The 22541-nt window shown below is 43.1% G+C and overlaps 3 protein-coding genes across 4 annotated transcripts in view; all 3 read left to right on the forward strand.

Moving 5' to 3' along the window:
* The window catches only part of LOC113842418 (cystatin-A-like), a 35791-nt gene that overhangs the window by 7240 nt on the left and 6010 nt on the right, over positions 1–22541 (forward strand). The window lies entirely within an intron of this gene.
* Positions 661–17158, forward strand: LOC139998541 (cystatin-A-like). 2 transcript variants are annotated; one of them, XM_072043619.1, is made up of 4 exons: positions 661–1380; positions 14765–14865; positions 15434–15535; positions 16929–17158. In XM_072043619.1, the coding sequence occupies exons 2-4, from the start codon at positions 14800–14802 to the stop codon at positions 17061–17063; spliced, it is 303 nt and encodes a 100-aa protein (XP_071899720.1). In that variant the 5' UTR covers positions 661–1380; positions 14765–14799; the 3' UTR covers positions 17064–17158. The 2 variants fall into 2 exon arrangements, with proteins under 2 accessions (XP_071899720.1, XP_071899712.1); XM_072043611.1 differs by lacking the exon at positions 661–1380 and adding an exon at positions 11420–11600.
* Positions 1591–7478, forward strand: LOC106020632 (cystatin-A). Its single transcript, XM_027449721.3, has 3 exons — positions 1591–1747; positions 5540–5641; positions 7249–7478. The coding sequence occupies exons 1-3, from the start codon at positions 1673–1675 to the stop codon at positions 7381–7383; spliced, it is 312 nt and encodes a 103-aa protein (XP_027305522.2). The 5' UTR covers positions 1591–1672; the 3' UTR covers positions 7384–7478.

Below are 22541 nucleotides of genomic sequence, written 5' to 3' on the forward strand. Positions count from 1 at the left end.
GAGACGTTTAGATGTAGAGCTTAGGGATATGGTTTAGTGGGGACTGTTAGTGTTAGGTTAGAGGTTGGACTCGATGATCTCGAGGTCTCTTCCAACCTAGAAATTCTGTGATTCTGTGATTCTGTGACTTCCACACATTATTAACATCTTTAGTTTCACTCCTACAGTCTACGTGAGATTATAACCTGACTTGTCTTTGTACTCAGTGCGTTTCTTAGTAATCAGAAGCAAGAGTTCTCCAGAGGGGTTGTGTTGCTTTGGGAATTGTATCAGAATACCTTCCAAGGGCATTCATTAGTGAGATCTGCATCCTGGTGAGTGGAGAAATTTCTAAACTGGCTTAGTTTATCCCTGGTGCTGTGCTGCTATTGGATGTACTCTGTGACTTGTGGCCTCAGTGTGGTGAGCTGGTCTCCCAGTTATCTAGCTCATCTGTCTTGCTGTGTGAATGAGACACGTGGTAGGAACGTGGCAGAAGACGATCAGTGTTTGAGTGAATCAGCAATGTCTTGTACAAAAGAAAGAGGTTGAACTCATTGGCTTGAATTGTCATTCCCTCTATGAATGGGGCTGTGAGGATCTCCTCATCTGGTGTGGTGAACTGAGAGAAAACGGAAAACTTCTAACTCCCGCCACTCCCTTTATTTCCAAGAACCGTGAATGTTTTTCACTTTGTTCAGGAAGAGGTATCAGGACAGCAGTTTTTCTTCATATGGCTTTCATCCAGTTACATAACAGTTCTGGGGAATTCTTCAACATCCTTATCTGTAACACGCCCCTATCTTGATCTGTATACCGTTGGATTTAGTCCTGTCAGCCCTACTTTCTCAATCTCAAGCTCTTTGTGCCAAGGACAGGCCTTGAAGTTAGACATGAAGTATGTGTTTGCAGTCTGTTGCATCACTCATTATCTGTGAGGAGGTCAATAAGCAGGAAACTGACACCAGAGTTTCAAGAAAAGCATAAATGGTACCGCATATTGAATCTTTATCTTGATTGTCTGAATGCAACTAACTACAGGTTTGATGGGAAAGGAACAGAATTAACTAATTTGTAATATTTACATGAGCCAAGGACTTAATTTTTTCCCCTTCTGAATTTTGCCTCCGCATCTTTCTGGTCAGGCAGAAATATATAAAGACACTGCATGTAAAACAAAATCTGTTCCTCTTTCCCACCTGGAAGGATATCGAGACAATACAATTCCAAGTAGAACGGGGCCTGCACTAAGGAAATTGCTGAACGCTTTCTTCTGATATTAAATGTGTTGGGAAATGCTGGGTGTGGTTTTGATGCATTTCCTGAGTGTATGGACTAGTCATCTGCATGTGGGTGGAGAGACAAGAGGTTCTAGTTTCAGCCCTAACCAACTATCCTAAGGTATGGATGGCGGGAGAATATCGTTTACTTTTCTTACTGACGTGGAGACTTTATTCACATAAGGTTTTAATGTGCTCTTTATAGTTGCTATTAATATCATTAGTGCTTTACACGGCTTTTTGCCCCTGTTCTCAGCATTTTTCTCCTCCTCCACTTCGGTAGTGGTAGGTTCCATATGTTAAAAGTCATATGATCCCATGACACATGTGTCTGTGTATATATATGAGGTGCCTGGTGACTCTTCTCAGACTACTCTGGACTTCCCTCCTCAGAACCACCCATCATTTCGGAGATGTTGCCTGTCATGACTGGGGGCTTATCTGAAACTAAGCCTGCTACTCCAGAAGTCCAGCATATTGTTGACCAGGTGAGTTGCAACCTATTTAAAGATGAAGTCTGTGTGAAGGGTGAATCTTGTGCCAAGGCTGGGAGACCAGGTGGTGATACTGAGTGTTGAAACTGAAGAAAATGCCCTTGCCAGGATGTATTTTTCTCAGCGTTCTGCATGGGCACTGTGCAAGTAAGACAAACCCAAATCACTTCTCTGTTTCATCCTTGTCCATAGGCAGGCATAGTACTGGCTACTTCCACTTAATCTTTGAATACAATTAAAAGACCAACTCTCCTGTGCCAGCACTGATGTCAATATATCTGAAGGGAGAAGATTGTACCTGACTGAATTAATTCCTCACTGAAGGATGTGGACAGGACAAGCCATGTGCAGTGTATGTGCGAAAAAAAAAATGATATGCAGGACACGGCATAACTAAATAGCCATGTAACTAAATTTCCTGGCATCTAGTGCTTTCTAGAGATAATAGCTGTGGTGCAGGGGCTGCTGTTGAGCCCGCAGGGCAAGGCGAGCTTGGCACAAGGTGGACAGGGTGAGACCAGTTGCCAAACCTCTTCTGAGTTGCCAAAGTGATTAGTTACAGGCAGTGAGTGGTGCCTTCCTGGAAGCACCAGTGTTGACAACACCTCTGGAGATGCTCTCTAATGCTCTGTGGTGCAGCAACTCCAAAAGATAGAGAGCACCCATTGAGGAGCAGGAGGGGGACCATGTGGCATGGGAAAGCTCCTTTCATACCTCCCGTCTGGTGTTCCAAGCCATCCTAGCAATCCCCTATACCTTCACAACTCTGAAGGGTCTTCCTTGTTTGGCACCTGTACAAAGTATAATTTATGCCCTACTTGAGGAAACAGAAGAAGTAGTGGGGCTGAAGATGTTGGCTGACACTGCTGCACACTGCTGCGTGCACAGGGCTCCAAGCTCTCCTTTGCTGTGCCATAGTGGACAGCATTTCCACCAGCATTGTTTTGTGTTTCTTGTGAGCCTGTAGGCTAACAGCAGGCAATGATGGAGCCAGACTGAGGTGAGCTGGGTTGTTTGTGTGGAGAGGCATTGCAACCAGGAGATCCCTGTAAAACAGGCATACCGGGGCTGTCAGTTGTACATATAGATGGGGGAGAGTTGGTGCGTGTGCTGCTGGATGGTGCTAACAGGCTAGTCAGAGGGGAGATAGTCTGCAGAACAGGAAGGGAAAGGGTTATCTAAATTTGTCTGTGGGACATGGATTTAATTGCTCAGGAGCAGGATTACTGTTCTTCCTATGCTGATGGATGTGGTTTAGCAAGCAGCACTTGCATAGATCACAAACTCCTTTTTACACACAGAGAGAAGACCACAGACAGCTGAAGACCATAGAATGATGCCAGGGTTTGTGGTACCTTTGTGTATTTGCAATTGTGGTTTCTTCACGTGTAAGACAGGGAGGGCAATGTCTCCAGCCAGCTGAAGGCTGTGAGGTTTCACCAATGGGTGTGTTAAATGTGTTAAAGGCCTTCTTCGAACGGTGCTAGGGCACTGTAGCATACCAGAGCTGTGTTTTTAATGCTGGGCTGTGCAATGGGTGATCAAATCCTACCCTATTGCAGTGCACAGCAGGTATGAAACCTTGTGCCTGGTGGTCAGTGGGCAACAAATGCACCTTAAAATGTAAAAGTTTGTTTCAATCTGTGCTAATGTTCACAAAGTCCTGGACAAATTCAGAATCTAAAATGTGAACGTAGTGGCATTCAGTTTGATTCCAGAAGAGGACTGATATAATTTTTGGTGCTCTTCTATTCTCAGTAACTTCAGGAAAATGAAAGCAAATTATTCTTCGCTCTTAATTTTCTGCAAGGTGAAATTTCTGCCTTCTGCTGAGGGTGAGAGAGGGGTGTCCCTGCTGCTCCTCTCAGCCCTCCCCTTTGCGGGCCATTTGCCTTTGAAAAAGCTCATGCCCCACTGCAGAGCCTTTAATGTAGTTCTCTAAGGATAATGTTCTTGCGAAGGCAAACCTTATGGTGGGGCAGCCCTCCTGTGCTTATGGCGAGGTAAGTGTCACCCTTTAATGATGCAATTCTATACAATTTTATGATCTGCTAAGAGAAGGAGCAATTGATATGATTTGAGTGAAGTTATGCATCTGCATAACTCAGTATCCTATATACCATATATATAGCTATATTTGTTCAAGGTCTATTGGCTCTTGGGATTACATATTTATTTACTTACACCTTTTGCCTCGTTTGTACTTTAAACCTTAGTGAGTTGGGGAATGCTCTTTATCCAGTCTCCTTATTTTATAGCTGTTGCCTAAAGCTGAGGAATGTTTGGGGTTTAAGGAGCTGTTAAATAAGGGCTTAGAAATGTTGTCTTTGTCCGTTTGTGGGTTAAGAAGCTGTCTGCTTGCCTGCCTGAATTTACTGAAGGCTCTGTCCATAAATGACAAATGTGGAAATAGTGGTCAGAGGCCAGGCGAGATCATAAACCTGGGGAGGGGAAGAGCTGACTTTCTTTTGTCTTGAGAGAGGAATGAAGTGTACCTAAAGATGCCACAGTTAACTTTTGCACCTTAGAAGCCCCCAGACCCAGCCAGCTGGAAGAGGGTTGGAAATTGCAGCCATATGGAACCCGCCTCATTTGTCTGGATGAACATCAAAAGGCAGTTACTTCAGTAAATGATAACAGTGAGAGAGTAAGAGAAGCCTCAAGATGATGAATTGAAGGTATTGGATAATTTTGGACTGAAAACAGTTGATTTGGATGTCACCAGGGCACTCTTTGGGACCTGCTCAGTAGGAAGGAATGGGAGTGGCAAAGAGTTGTAGGTGGGTGTGCTGGGAAGGGCAATTTGTTCTGTGTGTGAAACAGCCTGGTGGTAAGTGCTGAGCTCCTCCCAGGGACTGCCTGAGCAGGCTGCTGAGTGATTATGCACTGGTCTGCCCGACTTCTGGAATGCATCTTCCGTGCATCAAGCCATTAACGTGTGTCATGTGCTGAGGAGAGGCTGTTACCCGACCTGCAAAAGATTGCTTATGCTTTCTAGATGACAGAAATACGTTTTCTGGTTACTTTTGCAGTGAATGCCTTTCTATTGGGAATTTGGATGCAAATAACTGTAGCAAAACAATCACTGGTACATAAATTGTGATGCCTTAGACACCTGGAAAGACTTCCACCACTGCTCACAGCTGTCCCCCTGCTACTTCCCTGCCCTTTCAGCCTCGTAATTGTAAGAATTGTAGGAATATTTTGCCTCAGAGGGCCATACCAATGTGATGGGTAATGAACTTAAAACTTTCCCTATGCTTTGTTTCAGGAGAAATAGTTACTTGTTTTCTTTCTTTACTTTTTTTTATTTTATTATTTTTTTTTTTTTATGAAAAGTCAGTAAATGTTTTAACTGTGCATATTTTAAGATCCACAGGGCTTAACCTGGATACTGCACATAAAGGTATCTACCTGAACTGAGAGGGTAAATGCTTTCAGCACAGAGTATTTTTTCTTCTGAAACTGCACTATCTGCAACTACTACGTAGTGAAGAATTTATGATGTTTATGCAGGTCTGTTGTTGGTTTTTGGCAGGAAACAGTTTATCTGGGCAGCTTTTAGGAAAAAAATCTATTAGGAAGCCTAATTCTAGTGCAATTTTAAAGAATGCTGGAGGCAACACTTGAACCAGGAAAGAAGGATGGAGATTTAGTTGTAAATTGAATTATTTTGATGGTTCTGGGTTATTTCATTGCAGGCACGTGTTTAGAAACATGAAAACTGGAGTGGTAGAAAGGCCTAAATGTGAACTTGACCACCATTTTTTCCCTTTCTTTTTACAGGTGAAGCCACAATTTGAAAGCAGAGAAAACAGAACATATAGCACCTTCCAAGCCATTGTATATAGGACTCAGGTGGTTGCTGGAATAAACTACTTCATTAAGGTTTGTATGTTTCGGGGGAGGGATTTGAGGGATTACTTTGTAGTCCAACAATATAGGTGACTTGCATAGTGGCTTATAGCAAGAAAGGGAAGCAAATGTAGAAAACCTGATGTGACCAACAAGAATCAACACTATCTCTAGCTGCTTATAAAATTCCTCTATCACTACTCTAGAATAGAAGTATAAAAACTGAAATCACTGTGCTTGTTGCAAATTATCTAAACTAGCTGTAAATGTGCTCTCCTGTTGCCTTTCAAGGCAAAGCAGCAGATTTCATATTCCCTCTTGTGTCCTCCAGTAGTGTTTATGATGATTAATTTGAGGTCAGCCTGAGCATCTGATGGAGAGTTAGTCAATTTTTAAATTTAATGTGAACATCCCAGATTCTTCTGTCTAGTTTCACATGCAAGCACATGTGTTGACCCTTTGGTTCTGTGTCATCTGCTGCAGAAGTAGAGCCAGAAATCATGCCCAGTTAGATTTCTTCCCTTAGTGCTTATTGCTGACCTAGGCAATCACATGTGTAAAGTTCTTGCCTGCTGTCCATGGTAAGCCTCATGACCAAGCTACTCAGAAGTTAAGACTGATATGTAATCAAACTTAAAAAATGCATTTATAGCACTGGTGACTGATGATGTCTTTCCCAATTTTGCAAGTGATAGGAGACAGTTCTTCAATTTCGCGTTAACTGGAATGAGCTCTGTTGCAAGACCCATTCTTTTACACTTGGGAATTTTCCACATTGCTAATATTTTACCAACAAATTTACAGCTGAGATGTAATGCAGACAAAGACGAACATAGTGCAACACTGCAGTCACCAGAAGGCATGTAAAAACCTCTTAAGAGCCTAAGGCATTAAGCCTTCCTTTAATACCGTAGACCTCACACACTAAGAGTTGAGCACCTGTTGTATTTGGCTCTGTATGTAGGAAATTTTGTGCATCTGTATAGGAAATCTTTGTGAGGGCTTTCTGGAGGGGAAGGCAAGTTTATTTAAAAAATGATTTCAGCCACTCATGCTCATCCCTGCAAGCACAAAGACATGCCATGTTGTCTGTCCAGGCAGCAGCCTGTTTGCAGTAAGAAAGACCAGGGATCTTGGCTTTCAAGTTGTCATGGCATCTCTGGGGTTGTTCTTAAGACCATGTGAAGGTTTTGGATAGATCTTTTTGTACCGTCTAGGAGCTGATATGGTGTCTGCATCTTGTCCTGCCTCTGAGCCATTAGGACTTAGGCTTTTGTTTCCTGCTCTAAATGTCCCGAAAAATTTCAAGCTGATGGACAAGGATCTCGAAGAGCTAAATGGAATGCTATCAAAAACTTTCTCCTTTTGTTTCTTCTGGTGCTTCTACCCCCAAGAAGTCCTGATTTTCCATTAACATCTGTCTGATGTTATGTGTTTTATTACAATCTGTGATGCATAGAGACAGCTCTCAATGTATTTCCTGCCACCTGTTACCATCCAGAGCTGGGCTAAGTGTCACTGCAGTAGAAGTGAAGATATGCCTAAACTTAAGCTTCTGAGAGAAGATCTTTTTCCAAGTATGTAAGAGCACCTTTTATTTTCACATATGATCCTCATTCTCCCGCTGTTCTGCTTTCTAGGTCCAAGATTCTGAATCAGATACTGGCTACGTCCACTTAAGGGTGTTCCAAGCCCTTCCTCATGAGAACCAAGGTCCCAGCCTTGTCAGTTATGAAACTGGCAAAACCAGAGATGATCCTCTGAACTACTTCTGAGAGATGGTGGGGAATGTTTCCCGACTTCTGCAAGTTGCACGGGGATTCTGCCTGTGTCAGTAAACGCATGAGAATAAAATAAGTTTTGAAAGCTGTGTTCATCTCCTGCTTGTTGTGTCTGAGTCTGCTGCCTGACTAAAGCTTGAGGGGGCTCTGAAATACTAGTAAAAGCTAAAAAATACCATCTGTGGAACCACCTTATTTTAGCAAAACAAGCAGTGCATAAGAACCCTGATGTATTCCTCCAGTGTTCTTACGTTGGGAGTGTGGGAGGACTCTTTGGGCTGATGCGAGCAAAAGAATACATGCAAAAAAGTATTCTGAGCTCCCTGATGTTCCCCTTAATAGTTAGGAAGCAGAACATGCTCTAAACCGTGCTAGTTCCATGCTCACACAGCATTCCTGCCCCAAGAGGCATAAGAACGTGCATGTGTAGTTTCTTCAGTGTGGAAGCAAGAATCTGCCCTGGTGTCATACACAGGTGGGCTGTTTCTTCTCAGTTCAGAATGCAGCACCTCCTCTCCCAAAGTAAAATGTCAAAATTTTCAACACACACACACACACACCTGACCTCCAACCCCTATCCTTCCTCCCCAAAGCCTTTCTTGTTGCCTCACCCAATTTAAACCAAAGTATTTCTCAGTAAAAGAAGTATTCAGGTAAACATAACGTGGTGCTTAGTGGCACGGTTTAACAATGGAATCGGCAGTGTTAGGTTAAGGGTTGGACCAGATGATCTTAGAGGTCTTTTTCAACTGAAGTGATTCTATGATTTAGTCATTTGGAATGTGAAAAAGGCTCATGGAAAAAAAATGAGCAAGATAGCAACCAGTACTGAAAAATCAGAAAAGAAAACAGAGAAATGCCAGTGAAATATAGCATCTAAATTAGAGAGAAATGCTTATTTTTATTAATGCAGAAATGCTTTTACCGTCTGAATTCTTTTCTAGGACTTCTCCTTAGGACTCAGAAAATAAGCAAGTTTTTTAAAAATCTCATACACCCTCTACTGGACATTATATCCTACTGCTGCAAGAGGAAAAACATGATTCCCAAGGGAATGTTTCTTTCCAAAGACTGCAGTACTCCTCTTTTCCCTTGCTTTCTGAATCTTTTCTGTTCAAGACCACCTTCCGGTATTTGCCAATAAAATACATAGTATACCTTAAATCTACAGATGTATTCACTGTTGCAAAACTGTACATAAAAAGATGCATGTTTTTCTCTTGCTGCTTGCTGCAAATCCACAAGTGCTAGTGTCTCTCCCCTGCAACTTCCAGATCTAGGAAGTCCACAAACACGACTCAGGCACAGTATTCTGGTTGAGGTGCACTGTAGCCAGTGCAGGTTCTTGGGTTTGCATTAGCAAAAGGTGAAAGGAGAGCTATGTGATTCATTCAGATACTGTGCAGTAAGAGGATGGCATGAGAGAAATAGATTGTCTTTTTCCAGCTTTGTTAGAAAACAAAACAAAACAAAAGATATTTTCTTGTTCTTTGTTGGAACAGGAATCAACCTTTTGCAGCCTAGGAGGGATTCCACTGCCCCGTGTCCTTTACCCTGATAAAGTAGTTTGTTCCAGCAACCACCTGAGCCTGAAACTCCACTGCAGTGAAGACATCAAAGGTTTTCCCTTCTTTTTCTTCTAGCTGAGGCTTCACCTTCAGGAAACATCAAGTTACTAAGACTGATGCAATATTCCAGTATTTAGGACTGAAGGCTCACATGATCAGTGTGCCTGATTACCCTGAAGGTCTTTTTTTGTGTGTTAAAGCAAGGCCAGGAGTCTAGATAGGCAGCACAACCAAGACAGTGATGTGATTCTGTCATCACAGACAGAGACCAAGTCTGGAGACAGCCTCTACCAAAGCACCGTGTTGTGATTCTAGAAGATTTATGTTGATGTTATTTCCACTGTTAATGTCTCAGCTTCCCTTTCTGTCCTGTGTATTTAACAACAAATATAAAGCGGTTTCCTATGTACATCCACAAGACCTTAGGTCTTTTGAAAAGAGAAGATTTAAAACATATGTGATCTGTTCAAAAAGAAGAGGGCTGTCTTCAGCGTTAACTCCCTCTTAAAATCACATAACAGACAGGCCTCCAAAAAGCAAGCTTGGAAAACAACATAATTCAGCTTGAGTCTTTACAACACTGGCCAGTTCTACCATCATTTAAGAAGTGCAATATGAAGCGTTTCAAACCATTTCAAACTGTAAGTAGTCCCCCACCCCCAAGAAAAAAAAAAAAAAAAAAACAAAAAAAAAAACAGCTTTCTGAGTCATCATTCCCAGTTTCCACAGTGTAAAACCTGTGCTCAGGAAGTCAGAATAGCTTGCCCAGTACCCCTGATAGGAACACGAGCTCTCATGCGTTGCTTGCACCTTTTCTGTCCCACACTTGTCTGCCTAGAACATCATGGCTATACAGCAAGATTCCTGGGTAGGAAAGGAGATTATATTCTTTGTTCACAAGGGCAATATGAAATAGTCATGGAATCCCTGCTGCAAGCTTGGTGCTACCCAGAAGGCCTTCTTCATTTCTCTGCATCATTAGGAAGCCCTCACTCCACTCCTAGCACAACAGTAACAACAGTGAACAGATTTTCTCTTTTCAGGTATATTACACTTCTTCTTTGTACATGAATACATTTGCTATCCTGCCTGCATCCCAACTTGGGGGAAGTGAGCACGACTGCCACCACTCAGATGCTGGACCAAACTCTGGTGCTTTTCTGTACACAAGAGTGGATTCGGAATGTTAGGAAGCATGGTGGAGGGCAACGTAAGTATCCCACTGTCCCTATCCTGTCCCGTGCTCCCTAACTAACCCTAGATGCTGTGCAGGTTTGGTTTCACAGGTCTCAGAATTGCCCCAGCTCAGCACATTTTCTATTTCCTCCACAAAGCTCAGCACTAGGCTCGGTGGCTCCCAACAGCTCAGAGTCACATGCAGCTGTAGCTTGTTGGGGTATCATGGCAATGACTCACCACGGTGTATGACACATGGACATCCTGACACAGTACGGAGAGCTGAGAGAGAAGTAATCCCTGAAAGACCCAAGTTCAACCCACTCTGCTAATTTATGATCAAGGTCCAGATCTGGGGGTCCCGGTGGGCAGTACACTGAGCATGCACCAGCAGCGTGCCCTGGTAGTAATGACGGCTAACAGCACACTGGGCTGCATCAGCAGGAGTCGAGGCAGAAGAGAGAGTAAAGTGATTATTGCCCTTTACTTGGCACTCGTCAGAGCACATTGAGAACTCTTTAAGATCTCCCTGGAGCCTTGTCTTCTCCAGGCTGAACAATCCCAATTCCTTCTGTCTGTCTTCAGAGGAGAGGTGCTCCAGCCCCTTGATCATCTTTGTGGCCTAGGACATGGTTGGCTTTCTGGGCTGCAGGTGCACACGTGCTGTCTGTGAGGTGGGATGTTTTGTGATGGGATGTAAGTGGCACTGGTGTAGCTGTGGGCCATGCTAAACGAGTGCTGATAAAATGGTCTCTGTGTCTAGTGCCCCCTTTCCATTCTGGGATCTTGCTTAGTCTGTGGCTGAATGCTCTTTCAACTTTGCCATCAAGGTAGTCACAACATTACCGGGCCTCTTGATGTCACGTGTATCAAATACTGGACCCAACAAATACCTGGATTTCATCCCTTTTCTGGTTGAAACTTTGTTTCTGCAAGTAAAAGCACTTTAACGAGAAGCTTAGATGTTGTGGCACTAGGGGAAGCTGGTGTGCTGCCTCTAAGAGGAACTGTACGGAGGGTGGAGTGGAGTGGAGACATCGCGGCCAGGCTCCGTGTTAAGATGGGAACTCAAAGGTGTACAACGGAACTGATAAGCTGCATATTTGCTACCCTGGGCCAATGGCCTGCCTTGTTTTTGACAAAATGCTGTCCTTTTGGTGAACTTTGCTCATTATAATATCATTATAATACCAAAACACACCTCCATCCCCAAAGCTACCCACCTCCAAGGTGCGACCACCCCGCACTGAGCATGTGCTCTAACTTTAAACAAAAGCGAGAAAATTTAGCACTAATCATAAGAAAGGTGTGTATGACTAGAGTCACTCAATCTCCACCTAGAAGAGAGAAAATAATATAAATTGGATTAAGAGAGAGGGGATGTTAGGGAAGATACCATCCTGACTTCTGGGACCAGTTGACGGGCTGAGCGTCTCTTCCCCCCTCCCACAATTGGGACACCTTTGGGTGAGATTTGAACACTTGGTTATAGTGGGTGTCTCTGCAGAAACATAGAAATCTCTGTAGGGTCTTTGTACCTTTTTAACGCATGAATTGCCAGGCTGTGTATTTCATGCATGTTAGCTTGCTTTTGCAGACAGTAAATCATTGCTGGCAATCCAAAGAACCTGTGTCCCTCTTGCTGTAATAAATTGCATTGAATTGCATTGTTCCTAGCTGTGACAGTTCTCATTGAATGTGACTGTTAAGGATGTGTTACATTGTTGGTGAATCCATGACTGTGATAGTTCAGTACTCTGAATCCAACCGGACCCATGTCGGTTAATTCTTTATTGGTGAATCTGTGACTGCGATAGTTTGGTACCCTGAATCTGTCTGGACCCGTAATGGGTAATTGGCTACATGTGTTAACGCGACAGAGCTGTAATGAGGATGGCTGTTCTTTTCAAGGCAATGTTCCAAATGCTGTTTCATTACAGACAGTGTTTGATGGAAGGAGGTTTAGGCTGCCTTAGATAGCCCGTTGCCACTGATGAACAAGTCTGTGAGATGTCAGCATTTCAAAGCGACTTTATGAGCTGTGTGTGCGAGAGAGCACTGCATCCTGGTATTAGATGCATTTTGAGACATCCGTTAATACATCTGTTGAAAGACAACGGGCTAATATTCATGTGTAAACTTCATTGTCAGCTGAACAGTTAAGGTTGGCTTCCCTTCCCTTCTGCACAACTCTGCGTTCTGGGGGAAGAAAGAGGTTCTTGTGCTTTGAAGACAAAACCCAACAAACCCAGAAGTGTGGAATGACTTCCACTCAATATTAAAATCTTTAGTTTCACTCCTACTGTCTACCTGAGATTATAACCTAACTTGCCTTTGTACTCAGCGCATTTCTTAGTAATCAGAAGCAAGAGATCTCCAGAGGGGTTGTGTTCCTTTGGGAACCGAATCAGAATACCTTCCAAGGCCATTAGTGAGATCTGCATCCTGGTGAGTGGAGAAATTTCTAAACTGGCTTGGTTTAGCCCTGGTGCTGTGCTGTTATTGGATGTACTCTGTGACTTGTGGCCTCAGCGTGGTGAGCTGGCTCTCCCAGTTAGCTACCTCTTCTGTCTTGCTATGTGAATGAGACATGTGGTAGGAACATGGCAGAAGACGATCAGTGTTTGAATGAATCAGCAATGTCTTGAACAAAAGAAAGAGATTGAATTCATTGGCTTGAATTGTCGTTCCCTCCATGAATGGGTCTATGAGGATCTCCTCATCTGGTGTGGTGAACTGAGAGAAAATGGAAAACTTCCAACACCTGCCACTCCCTTTTTTCCCAAGAACTGTGAATGTTGTTCACTTTGTTCAGGAAGTGGTATTAGGACAGCAGTTTTTCCTCATCCAGCTTTCATCCAGTTACACAACACTGCTGCTCAAGCTTGGGGCATTCTGCAACATCCTGGTTTGTAACATGCTCTTATCTTGATCTGTATACCATTGAATTTAGACCCCCGTCAGTCCTGGTTCTTCAATCTCAAGCTCTATGTACCAAGAACAGTCTTGAAGTTAGATATGAAGCACGTTTTCAGTCTGTTGCATCACTCGTTATCTGTGAGGAGGTCAATAAGCAGGAAATTGGCCCTGGAGTTTCAAGAAAAACATAAATGTTCCTGCATATAAAATCTGTCTTGATTGTCTGAGTGCTGGGAAATGCTGAGTGAGGCTTTGCTGCATTTCCTGAATGTATGGACTGGTCATCTGCATGTGGGTGAAGAGGCTAGAGGCTTCTAGTTTCAGCCCTAACCAACTGTCTTAGTGTATGGATGGCTGGAGACGGTCATTTACCTTTCTTGCTGGCATGGAGCCATTATACACATAAGATTTTAAGGTGCTCCTTACATTTACTACTATTATTATTAGTGCTTTACATGGCTTTTTGCTCCTGCTTGCACCATTTCTCCCCTCGTCCAGTTTTGATTAAGATTAGACCCCTCTCTTTACAGAGCTTGAAACCAAGGTAACCCTAATGCATTTCTTGCTGTTGTTGCTTGTAACTATACCTTGTTCACTTTGTGCTTTGAATGACTCTTTGTCTATGGATCCCACTGTAAAGAGGGCTTTGACTTCTGTACATGATTTACCTGACGACTTCTTTCCTGATGTAAAAGTATTATTGCAACAATCAGAAACTGCTCTCGAGCCTTATTGGTCTAATGCAAGTTTGAATGCTCAATGTTATTACAGGCACCAACTTTGCAGATTTGATTTTTACCAAATCACCATCCCCTTACAAAAGACTTCTGCCAGGTCACAGGCCTTAGCGCCTGCTGGCACAGACATGGCCCCAGAAGAAGCATTGGCTTGTTAACAGGATTATACAAAATACCTGGGTGCAACTTTAATCTAACTGGAAAATACCTGTCTTTACAGAAACTAGTATTGCTCCGGAGGCACAACAGGAATTTACTTTGAGAAACTGGAAATATTTATCCCCAGTTTAATTTTGGCCCAAGGGTATTTCCTATTTTCCAGTGCAAGCTGGGGTAAAGGTAAGAAAGTATCCAGGTTTTGAAATCTCCCATGAATCCCTGTGTGAACTTGATGTGCGTACGATGGTTCAGGCTGGGATCTTGTACAAACAGGAGTCAAAGCACCAAGACTCTTCATAATGTCAAGCCTAAACCTCCCCTGGTGCAGCTGGACACCATTCCCTCGGGTCCTATCGCTGGTCACTAAAGAGAACAGATCGGCGCCTGTCCCTTCGCTCCCCCTCGTGAGAAAACTGTAGGCCGCGATGAGGTCTCTCCTCATTTGTTAAGGGTTCAACTGAAGGGCATACCTTGTGATTCCAGCTTTGTTTGCCATAGACATTTTTCTACTCTGACGTGGCATGTTACAATGTATGCAAAGACCATTCTTAGGAATACAGAGATGTACCATGTTCCCTCAGAATATAATCCTACTGATTACAGGCTTATTCTCAGGAAACCCCTTGATTAGTCCTCTGTGCATTAAACACTTTTCCTGAAGCTGTTCAAGTTGCCAGCCAGGAGATATTCTGATTAAGATTAGAGTAGTGATTGGTTGTATTTGATAATAGTCATAGGACTCCATGGTACCTAGAGGTATATATATACAAGGTGCCTGGTGACTCTTCTCAGACCACTCTGGACTTCCCTCCTCAGAACCACCCATCATTTCGGAGACGTTACCTGCCACCATGGAGACTGGCGGCTTATCTGAAACTCAGCCTGCTACTCCAGAAGTCCAGCATATTGCTGACCAGGTGAGTTGCAACCTATCTGAAGATAGAGTCTGTGTGAAGGGGGAATCTTGTGCCAAGGCTGGGAGACCAGGTGGTGATACTGAGTGTTGAAAGTGAAGCAAATGCCCTTGCCAGGAAGTATTTTTCTCAGCGTTCTGCGTGGGCACTGTGCAAGTAAGACAAACCCAAATCACTTCTCTGTTTCATCCTTGCCCATCGGCAGGCATAGTACTGGCTACCTTCACTTAATCTTTGCATACAGTTAAAAGACCAACTCTACTGTTCTTGCACTGTGGTTGCTATATTTGAAAGGAGAAGATTGTACGTGATAGGTACCAATATGCAGCTTTTAGGAAAAAAATTTTTAGGAAGCCTAACTCTAATGTGATATTAAAGAATGCTGGAGGCAACACTTGAAATAGGAAAGAATGCTGGAGATGTGGTTGTAAATTGAATTATTTTGATGGTTCTGGGTTTATTTTCTTACAGGTACGTGTTTAGAAATATGAAAACTGGAGTGGTAGAAGGGAAGAACAGCCTAAATATGAACCTGCCAACAGGTTTTTTTTTTTTTTTTTTCTTTTTACAGGTGAAGCCAGAATTTGAAAGAAGGGAACACAAAAGATATGATACCTTTCGAGCCATAGTATATAGGACTCAGGTGGTTGCTGGAATAAACTACTTCATTAAGGTTTGTATGTTTTATAAGAGGGATTACTTTGTAGTCAAACAATATAGGTGACTTGCATAGTGGCTTATAGCAAGAAAGGGAAGCAAATGTAGAAAACCTGATGTGACCAACAAGAATCAACACTATCTCTAGCTGCTTATAAAATTCCTGTGTCACTACTCTAGAATAGAAGTATAAAAACTTAAACAACTTTCACTGTGCTTGTTGAGATGTGAATGATAACTTTTGTAAGATCATCTCACTTGAAGAGAGTGGATAGCCTTCTCAGCTCAAATTATCTCAACTAGCCGGAACTGTGCTCTCTGTTGCCTTTCAAGGCAAAGCAGCAGAATTCATATTCCCTCTTGTGTCCTCCAGTACTGTTTACTATAATTAATTTGATTTATTTTAACAAATTCAATCTTAATAAATGTATTTATAGTACTGGTGACTGATGATGTCTTTCCCAATTTTGCAAGTGACGGGAAACACTTCTTCTATTTAGCGTTAACTGGAGTGAGCTCTTTTATACTTGGGAATTTTCCACATCACTAATATTTTACCAACAAATTTACAGCTGAGATGTAATGCAGACAACAACAAACATAGTGCAACACTGCAGTCACCAGAAGGCATGTAAAGACCTCTTAAGAGCCTAAGGCATTAAACCTTCCTTTTATACCGTAGACCTCACACACTAAGAGCTGAGCACCTGTTGTATTTGGCTCTGTATGTAGGAAATTCTGTGCAACTGTGTAGGAAATCTTTGTGAGGGATTCTGGAGGGGAAGGCAAGTTTATTTTGAAAATGATTTCAGCCGCTCATGCTCATCCCTGCAAGCACAAAGACATGTCATGTTCTCTGTCCAGGCAGCAGTGGGTTTGCAGTAAGAAAGACCAGGGATCTTGGCTTTCAGGTTGTCATGGCATCTCTGGGGTTGTTCTTAAGACCATGTGAAGGTTTTGGATAGATCTCTTTGTACCGTCTAGGAGCTGATATGGTGTCTGCATCTTATCCCACCTCTGAGCCATTAGGACTTAGGCTTTTGTCTCCTGCTCTAAATGTCCTGAGAAGTTTGAAGGTGATGGACAAGGATCTCGAAGAGCTAAATGGAATGCCATCAAAAACTTTCTCCTTTTGTTTCTTCTGGTGCTTCTACCCCCAAGAAGTCCTGATTTTCCATTAACATCTGCCTGATGTTATGTGTTTTATTACAATCTGTGATGCATAGAGACTGAGTTCTCCATGTATTTCCTGCCACCTGTTATCATCCAGACTTGGGATAAGTGTCACTGTAGTAGAAGTGAAGATATGCCTAAACTTAAGCTTCTGAGAGAAGATCTTCTTCCAAGTATGTAAGAGTACTTTTTATTTTCACATATGATCCTCATTCTCCTGCTGTTCTGGTTTCCAGGTCCAAATTTCTAATTCTGATACTGGCTACGTCCACTTAAGGGTGTTCCAAGCCCTTCCTCAAGAGAACCAAGGTCCCAGCCTTGAGCGTTATGAAACTGGCAAAACCAGAGATGATCCTCTGGAGTACTTCTGAGAGATGGTGGGGAATGTTTCCCGACTTCTGCAAGTTGCACGGGGATTCTGCCTGTGTCAGTAAATGCATGAGAATAAAATAAGTTTTGAAAGCTGTGTTCATCTCCTGCTTGTTGTGTCTGAGTCTGCCGCCTGTCTAAAGCTTGAGAGGGCTCTGAAATACTAGTCAGAGCTGTTCCTGCCTCCTAAGGTGCTGTAGCTCTAAGACAGAGTACACTCCTTTTCTCTCTTCTTTCCTAGTACTGTCAGTGTTTTTAGGTGTAACAGGCTACCTGTTTCTTGGTTTTGCTCTTAGTGCATTAAATACAAGCTACTGGCTGCTCTTCAGAAAGTGTGAGAGAAATTTCTAGAGGAGGGATTGAGGAGCCAAAATTTGTGCCCCTCTGTAAGGGCAGCTTGACTGGTTAGGGTTGGGTGAGGAAAGGCACGACCTACTCCAAGTAGCACGAAGAGCGACCTCCTGCTGCAGCAGGAAGAGCTCAATCCCAGCACCCAGGCCCCGGAGCGTGACCATCGTGATTACAGAGCATGGTTTACTGGAGATGCATGCAGCTCATTTGTTTTTTGTAGAATCACAAACCTGCAATGAGATCAATTTTCAGTTAAGCTCTGAGGGAACAAAGGAAGAAAGCAACCCCAAACCATGACAACCATATTTTTGTGTTCGCAGCTGCTTTGGTAGGTGCTCTTGAATTACACCCAGTGCAATCCAAGCCAATGAGTTTGGGCTCAGATGTGAGACATTAAGTGTTTCAATGGGTCTCATGCCATGCCTTGCTTGTGTTCATATTTGGTGCTGTACTGAATAGGCATGCATTAAGTCTAGCGTTATCCGTGCTAGCTGACATCTCTCACAATACCATTTGGCAATACTGTTCAGCTTTTTTGGAACCATATAAAATACTTCAGGAAGGAGAGTTTACCACCAACGAAGAATACCATTTCCAGAAGCCCCTTATTTTAGCAAAACAAGCAGTGCATAACAGCCCTGATGTATTCCACCAATGTTCTAAGTTGGGAGTGTGGGAGGACTCTTTGGGCTGATGCGAGCAAAAGAATATATGCAAAAAAGTATTCTGAGCTCCCTGAAGTTCCCCTTAATAGTTAGGAAGCAGAACATGCTCTAAACCGTGCTAGTTCCATGCTCACACAGCATTCCTGCCCCAAGAGGCATAAGAATGTGCATGTGTAGTTTCTTCAGTGTGGAAGCAAGAATCTGCCCTGGTGTCATACACAGGTGGGCTGTTTCTTCTCAGTTCAGAATGCAGCACCACCTCTCCCAAAGTAAAATGTCAAAATTTTCAACACACACACACATACACCTGACCTCCAACCCCTATCCTTCATCCCCAAAGGCTTTCTCGTTGCCTCACCCAATTAAAACAAAGTATTTCTAAGTAAAACAAATATTCATGTAAACACAGATGTGGTGCTTAGTGGCACGGTTTAACAATGGAATTGGCAGTGTTAGGTTAAGGGTTGGACCAGATGATCTTAGAGGTCTTTTTCAACTGAAATGATTCTTATTTAGTCATTTGGAATGTGAAAAAGTCTCACGGAAAAAAAATGAAAAAGATAGCAACTATTATTGAAAAAGCAGTAAAGAAGACAGAGAAATGCCAGTGAAAAATACCGTCTAAATTTGAGAGAAGTATTTATTGTTGTCAGTGCAGAAATGCTTGTACAGTTCGAATTCCTTTCTACGACTTCTCCTTAGGACTCAGAAAATAAGCAAGTTTTTTAAAAATATCCTACTGCTGCAAGAGGAAGAACATGATTACAAAGGGAATGTTTCCAAAGGCTACAGTACTTCTCTTTTTCCTTGCTCTCTGAATCTTTCTGTTCAAGTCCACCTTCCGGTATTTGCCAATAAAATACATAGTATACCTTAAATCTACAGATGTATTCACTGTTGCAAAACTGTACATAAAAAGATGCATGTTTTTCTCTTGCTGCTTGCTTAAATTCACACGTGCTAGTGTCTCTCCCCTGCAACTTCCAGATCTAGGAAGTCCACAAACATGACTCAGGCACAGTATTCTGGTTGAGGTGCACTGTAGCCAGTGCAGGTTCTTGGGTTTGCATTAGCAAAAGGTGAAAGGAGAGCTATGTGATTCATTCAGATACTGTGCAGTAAGAGAATGGCATGAGAGAAAGAGATTGTTTTTTCCTGCTTTGTTAAAAAAAAAAAAAAAAAAAAAACAAAAGATATTTTCTTGTTCTTTGTTGGAACAGGAATCAACCTTTTGCAGCCTAGGAGGGATTCCACTGCCCCGTGTCCTTTACCCTGATAAAGTAGTTTGTTCCAGCAACCACCTGAGCCTTAAACTCCACTGCAGTGAAGACATCAAAGGTTTTCCCTTCTTTTTCTTCTAGCTGAGGCTTCACCTTAAGGAAACATCAAGTTATTAAGACTGATGCAATACTCAAGTATTTAGGACTGAAGGCTCACATGATCAGTGTGCCTGATTACCCTGAAGGTCTTTTTTTGTGTGTTAAAGCTGGGCCAGGAGTCTAGAGAGGCAGCACAGCCAAGACAGTGATGTGATTCCGTCATCACAGACAGAGACCAAGTCTGGAGACAGCCTCTACCAAAGCACCGTGTTGTGATTCTAGAAGATTTATGTTGATGTTATTCCCACTGTTAACGTCTCAGCTTCCCTTTCTGTCCTGTGTATTTAACAACAAATATAAAGCGGTTTCCTATGTACATCCACAAGACCTTAGGTCTTTTGAAAAGAGAAGATTTAAAACATATGTGATCTGTTCAAAAAGAAGAGGGCTGTCTTCAGAGTTAACGGACAGGCCTCCAAAAAGCAAGCTTGGAAAGCAACACACCTCAGACTGAGGCTTTACAACACTGGCCAGTTCTACCATCATTTAATATCTGCAATATGAAATGTTTCAAACTGTAAATATTCCCCCCCCCAAAAAAATAAAATAAATAAACTAAACTAAACTAAACTAAACTAAACTAAACTAAAATAAAACAAAATAAACAAGCATTCTGAGTCATTGTTTCCAGTTTCCACAGTGTATAACCTGTGCTGAAGAAGCCAGAATAACTCGCCCAGTACCCCTGATAGGGACAAGAGCTCTCATGCGTTGCTTGTACCCTTTCTGTCCCACACTTGTCTGCCTAGAATCTCATGGCTATACAGCAAGATTCCTGGGTAGGAAAGGAGATTATATTCTTTGTTCACAAGGGCAATATGAAATAGTTATGGAATCCCTGCTGCATGCTTGGTGCTACCCAGAAGGCCTTCTTCATTTCTCTGCATCATTAGGAAGCCCTCACTCCACTCCTAGCACAACAGTAACAACAGTGAACAGATTTTCTCTTTTCAGGTATATTACACTTCTTCTTTGTACATGAATACATTTGCTATCCTGCCTGCATCCCAACTTGGGGGAAGTGAGCACGACTGCCACCACTCAGATGCTGGACCAAACTCTGGTGCTTTTCTGTACACAAGAGTGGATTCAGAATGTTAGGAAGCATGGTGGAGGGCAACGTAAGTATCCCACTGTCCCTATCCTGTCCCGTGCTCCCTAACTAACCCTAGATGCTGTGCAGGTTTGGTTTCACAGGTCTCAGAATTGCCCCAGCTCAGCACATTTTCTATTTCCTCCACAAAGCTCAGCACTAGGCTCGGTGGCTCCCAACAGCTCAGAGTCACATGCAGCTGTAGCTTGTTGGGGTATCATGGCAATGACTCACCACGGTGTATGACACATGGACATCCTGACACAGTACGGAGAGCTGAGAGAGAAGTAATCCCTGAAAGACCCAAGTTCAACCCACTCTGCTAATTTATGATCAAGGTCCAGATCTGGGGGTCCCGGTGGGCAGTACACTGAGCATGCACCAGCAGCGTGCCCTGGTAGTAATGACGGCTAACAGCACACTGGGCTGCATCAGCAGGAGTCGAGGCAGAAGAGAGAGTAAAGTGATTATTGCCCTTTACTTGGCACTCGTCAGAGCACATTGAGAACTCTTTAAGATCTCCCTGGAGCCTTGTCTTCTCCAGGCTGAACAATCCCAATTCCTTCTGTCTGTCTTCAGAGGAGAGGTGCTCCAGCCCCTTGATCATCTTTGTGGCCTAGGACATGGTTGGCTTTCTGGGCTGCAGGTGCACACGTGCTGTCTGTGAGGTGGGATGTTTTGTGATGGGATGTAAGTGGCACTGGTGTAGCTGTGGGCCATGCTAAACGAGTGCTGATAAAATGGTCTCTGTGTCTAGTGCCCCCTTTCCATTCTGGGATCTTGCTTAGTCTGTGGCTGAATGCTCTTTCAGCTTTGCCATCAAGGTAGTCACAACATTACCGGGCCTCTTGATGTCACGTGTATCAAATACTGGACCCAACAAATACCTGGATTTCATCCCTTTTCTGGTTGAAACTTTGTTTCTGCAAGTAAAAGCACTTTAACGAGAAGCTTAGATGTTGCACTAGGGGAAGCTGGTGTGCTGCCTCTAAGAGGAACTGTACGGAGGGTGGAGTGGAGTGGAGACATCGCGGCCAGGCTCCGTGTTAAGATGGGAACTCAAAGGTGTACAACGGAACTGATAAGCTGCATATTTGCTACCCTGGGCCAATGGCCTGCCTTGTTTTTGACAAAATGCTGTCCTTTTGGTGAACTTTGCTCATTATAATATCATTATAATACCAAAACACACCTCCATCCCCAAAGCTACCCACCTCCAAGGTGCGACCACCCCGCACTGAGCATGTGCTCTAACTTTAAACAAAAGCGAGAAAATTTAGCACTAATCATAAGAAAGGTGTGTATGACTAGAGTCACTCAATCTCCACCTAGAAGAGAGAAAATAATATAAATTGGATTAAGAGAGAGGGGATGTTAGGGAAGATACCATCCTGACTTCTGGGACCAGTTGACGGGCTGAGCGTCTCTTCCCCCCTCCCACAATTGGGACACCTTTGGGTGAGATTTGAACACTTGGTTATAGTGGGTGTCTCTGCAGAAACATAGAAATCTCTGTAGGGTCTTTGTACCTTTTTAACGCATGAATTGCCAGGCTGTGTATTTCATGCATGTTAGCTTGCTTTTGCAGACAGTAAATCATCGCTGGCAATCCAAAGAACCTGCGTCCCTCTTGCTGTAATAAATTGCATTGAATTGCATTGTTCCTAGCTGTGACAGTTCTCACTGAATGTGACTGTTAAGGATGTGTTACATTGTTGGTGAATCCATGACCGTGATAGTTCAGTACTCTGAATCCAACCGGACCCATGTCGGTTAATTCTTTATTGGTGAATCTGTGACTGCGATAGTTTGGTACCCTGAATCTGTCCGGACCCATAATGGGTAATTGGCTACCCCTCTTAACGTGACAGAGCTGTAATGAGGATGGCTGTTCTTTTCAAGGCAACGTTCCAAATGTTGTTTCATTACAGACAGTGTTTGATGGAGAGAGGTTTAGACTGCCTTAGATAGCCCGTTGCCACTGATGAACAA

This window comes from Anas platyrhynchos, chromosome 1 (assembly GCF_047663525.1).
Source record: "Anas platyrhynchos isolate ZD024472 breed Pekin duck chromosome 1, IASCAAS_PekinDuck_T2T, whole genome shotgun sequence".
Lineage (NCBI taxonomy): Eukaryota > Metazoa > Chordata > Aves > Anseriformes > Anatidae > Anas > Anas platyrhynchos.

Bases quoted from the DNA above. Each gene is read 5' to 3' on its own strand.
- LOC106020632 (XM_027449721.3), top strand. From the start codon at position 1,673: ATGTTGCCTGTCATGACTGGGGGCTTATCTGAAACTAAGCCTGCTACT. The intron at 1,748-5,539 runs GTGAGTTGCAAC...TTCTTTTTACAG, and splicing joins TCCAGCATATTGTTGACCAG to GTGAAGCCACAATTTGAAAG. The intron at 5,642-7,248 runs GTTTGTATGTTT...TCTGCTTTCTAG, and splicing joins GAATAAACTACTTCATTAAG to GTCCAAGATTCTGAATCAGA.
- LOC139998541 (XM_072043619.1), top strand. From the start codon at position 14,800: ATGGAGACTGGCGGCTTATCTGAAACTCAGCCTGCTACTCCAGAAGTC. The intron at 14,866-15,433 runs GTGAGTTGCAAC...TTCTTTTTACAG, and splicing joins TCCAGCATATTGCTGACCAG to GTGAAGCCAGAATTTGAAAG. The intron at 15,536-16,928 runs GTTTGTATGTTT...TCTGGTTTCCAG, and splicing joins GAATAAACTACTTCATTAAG to GTCCAAATTTCTAATTCTGA.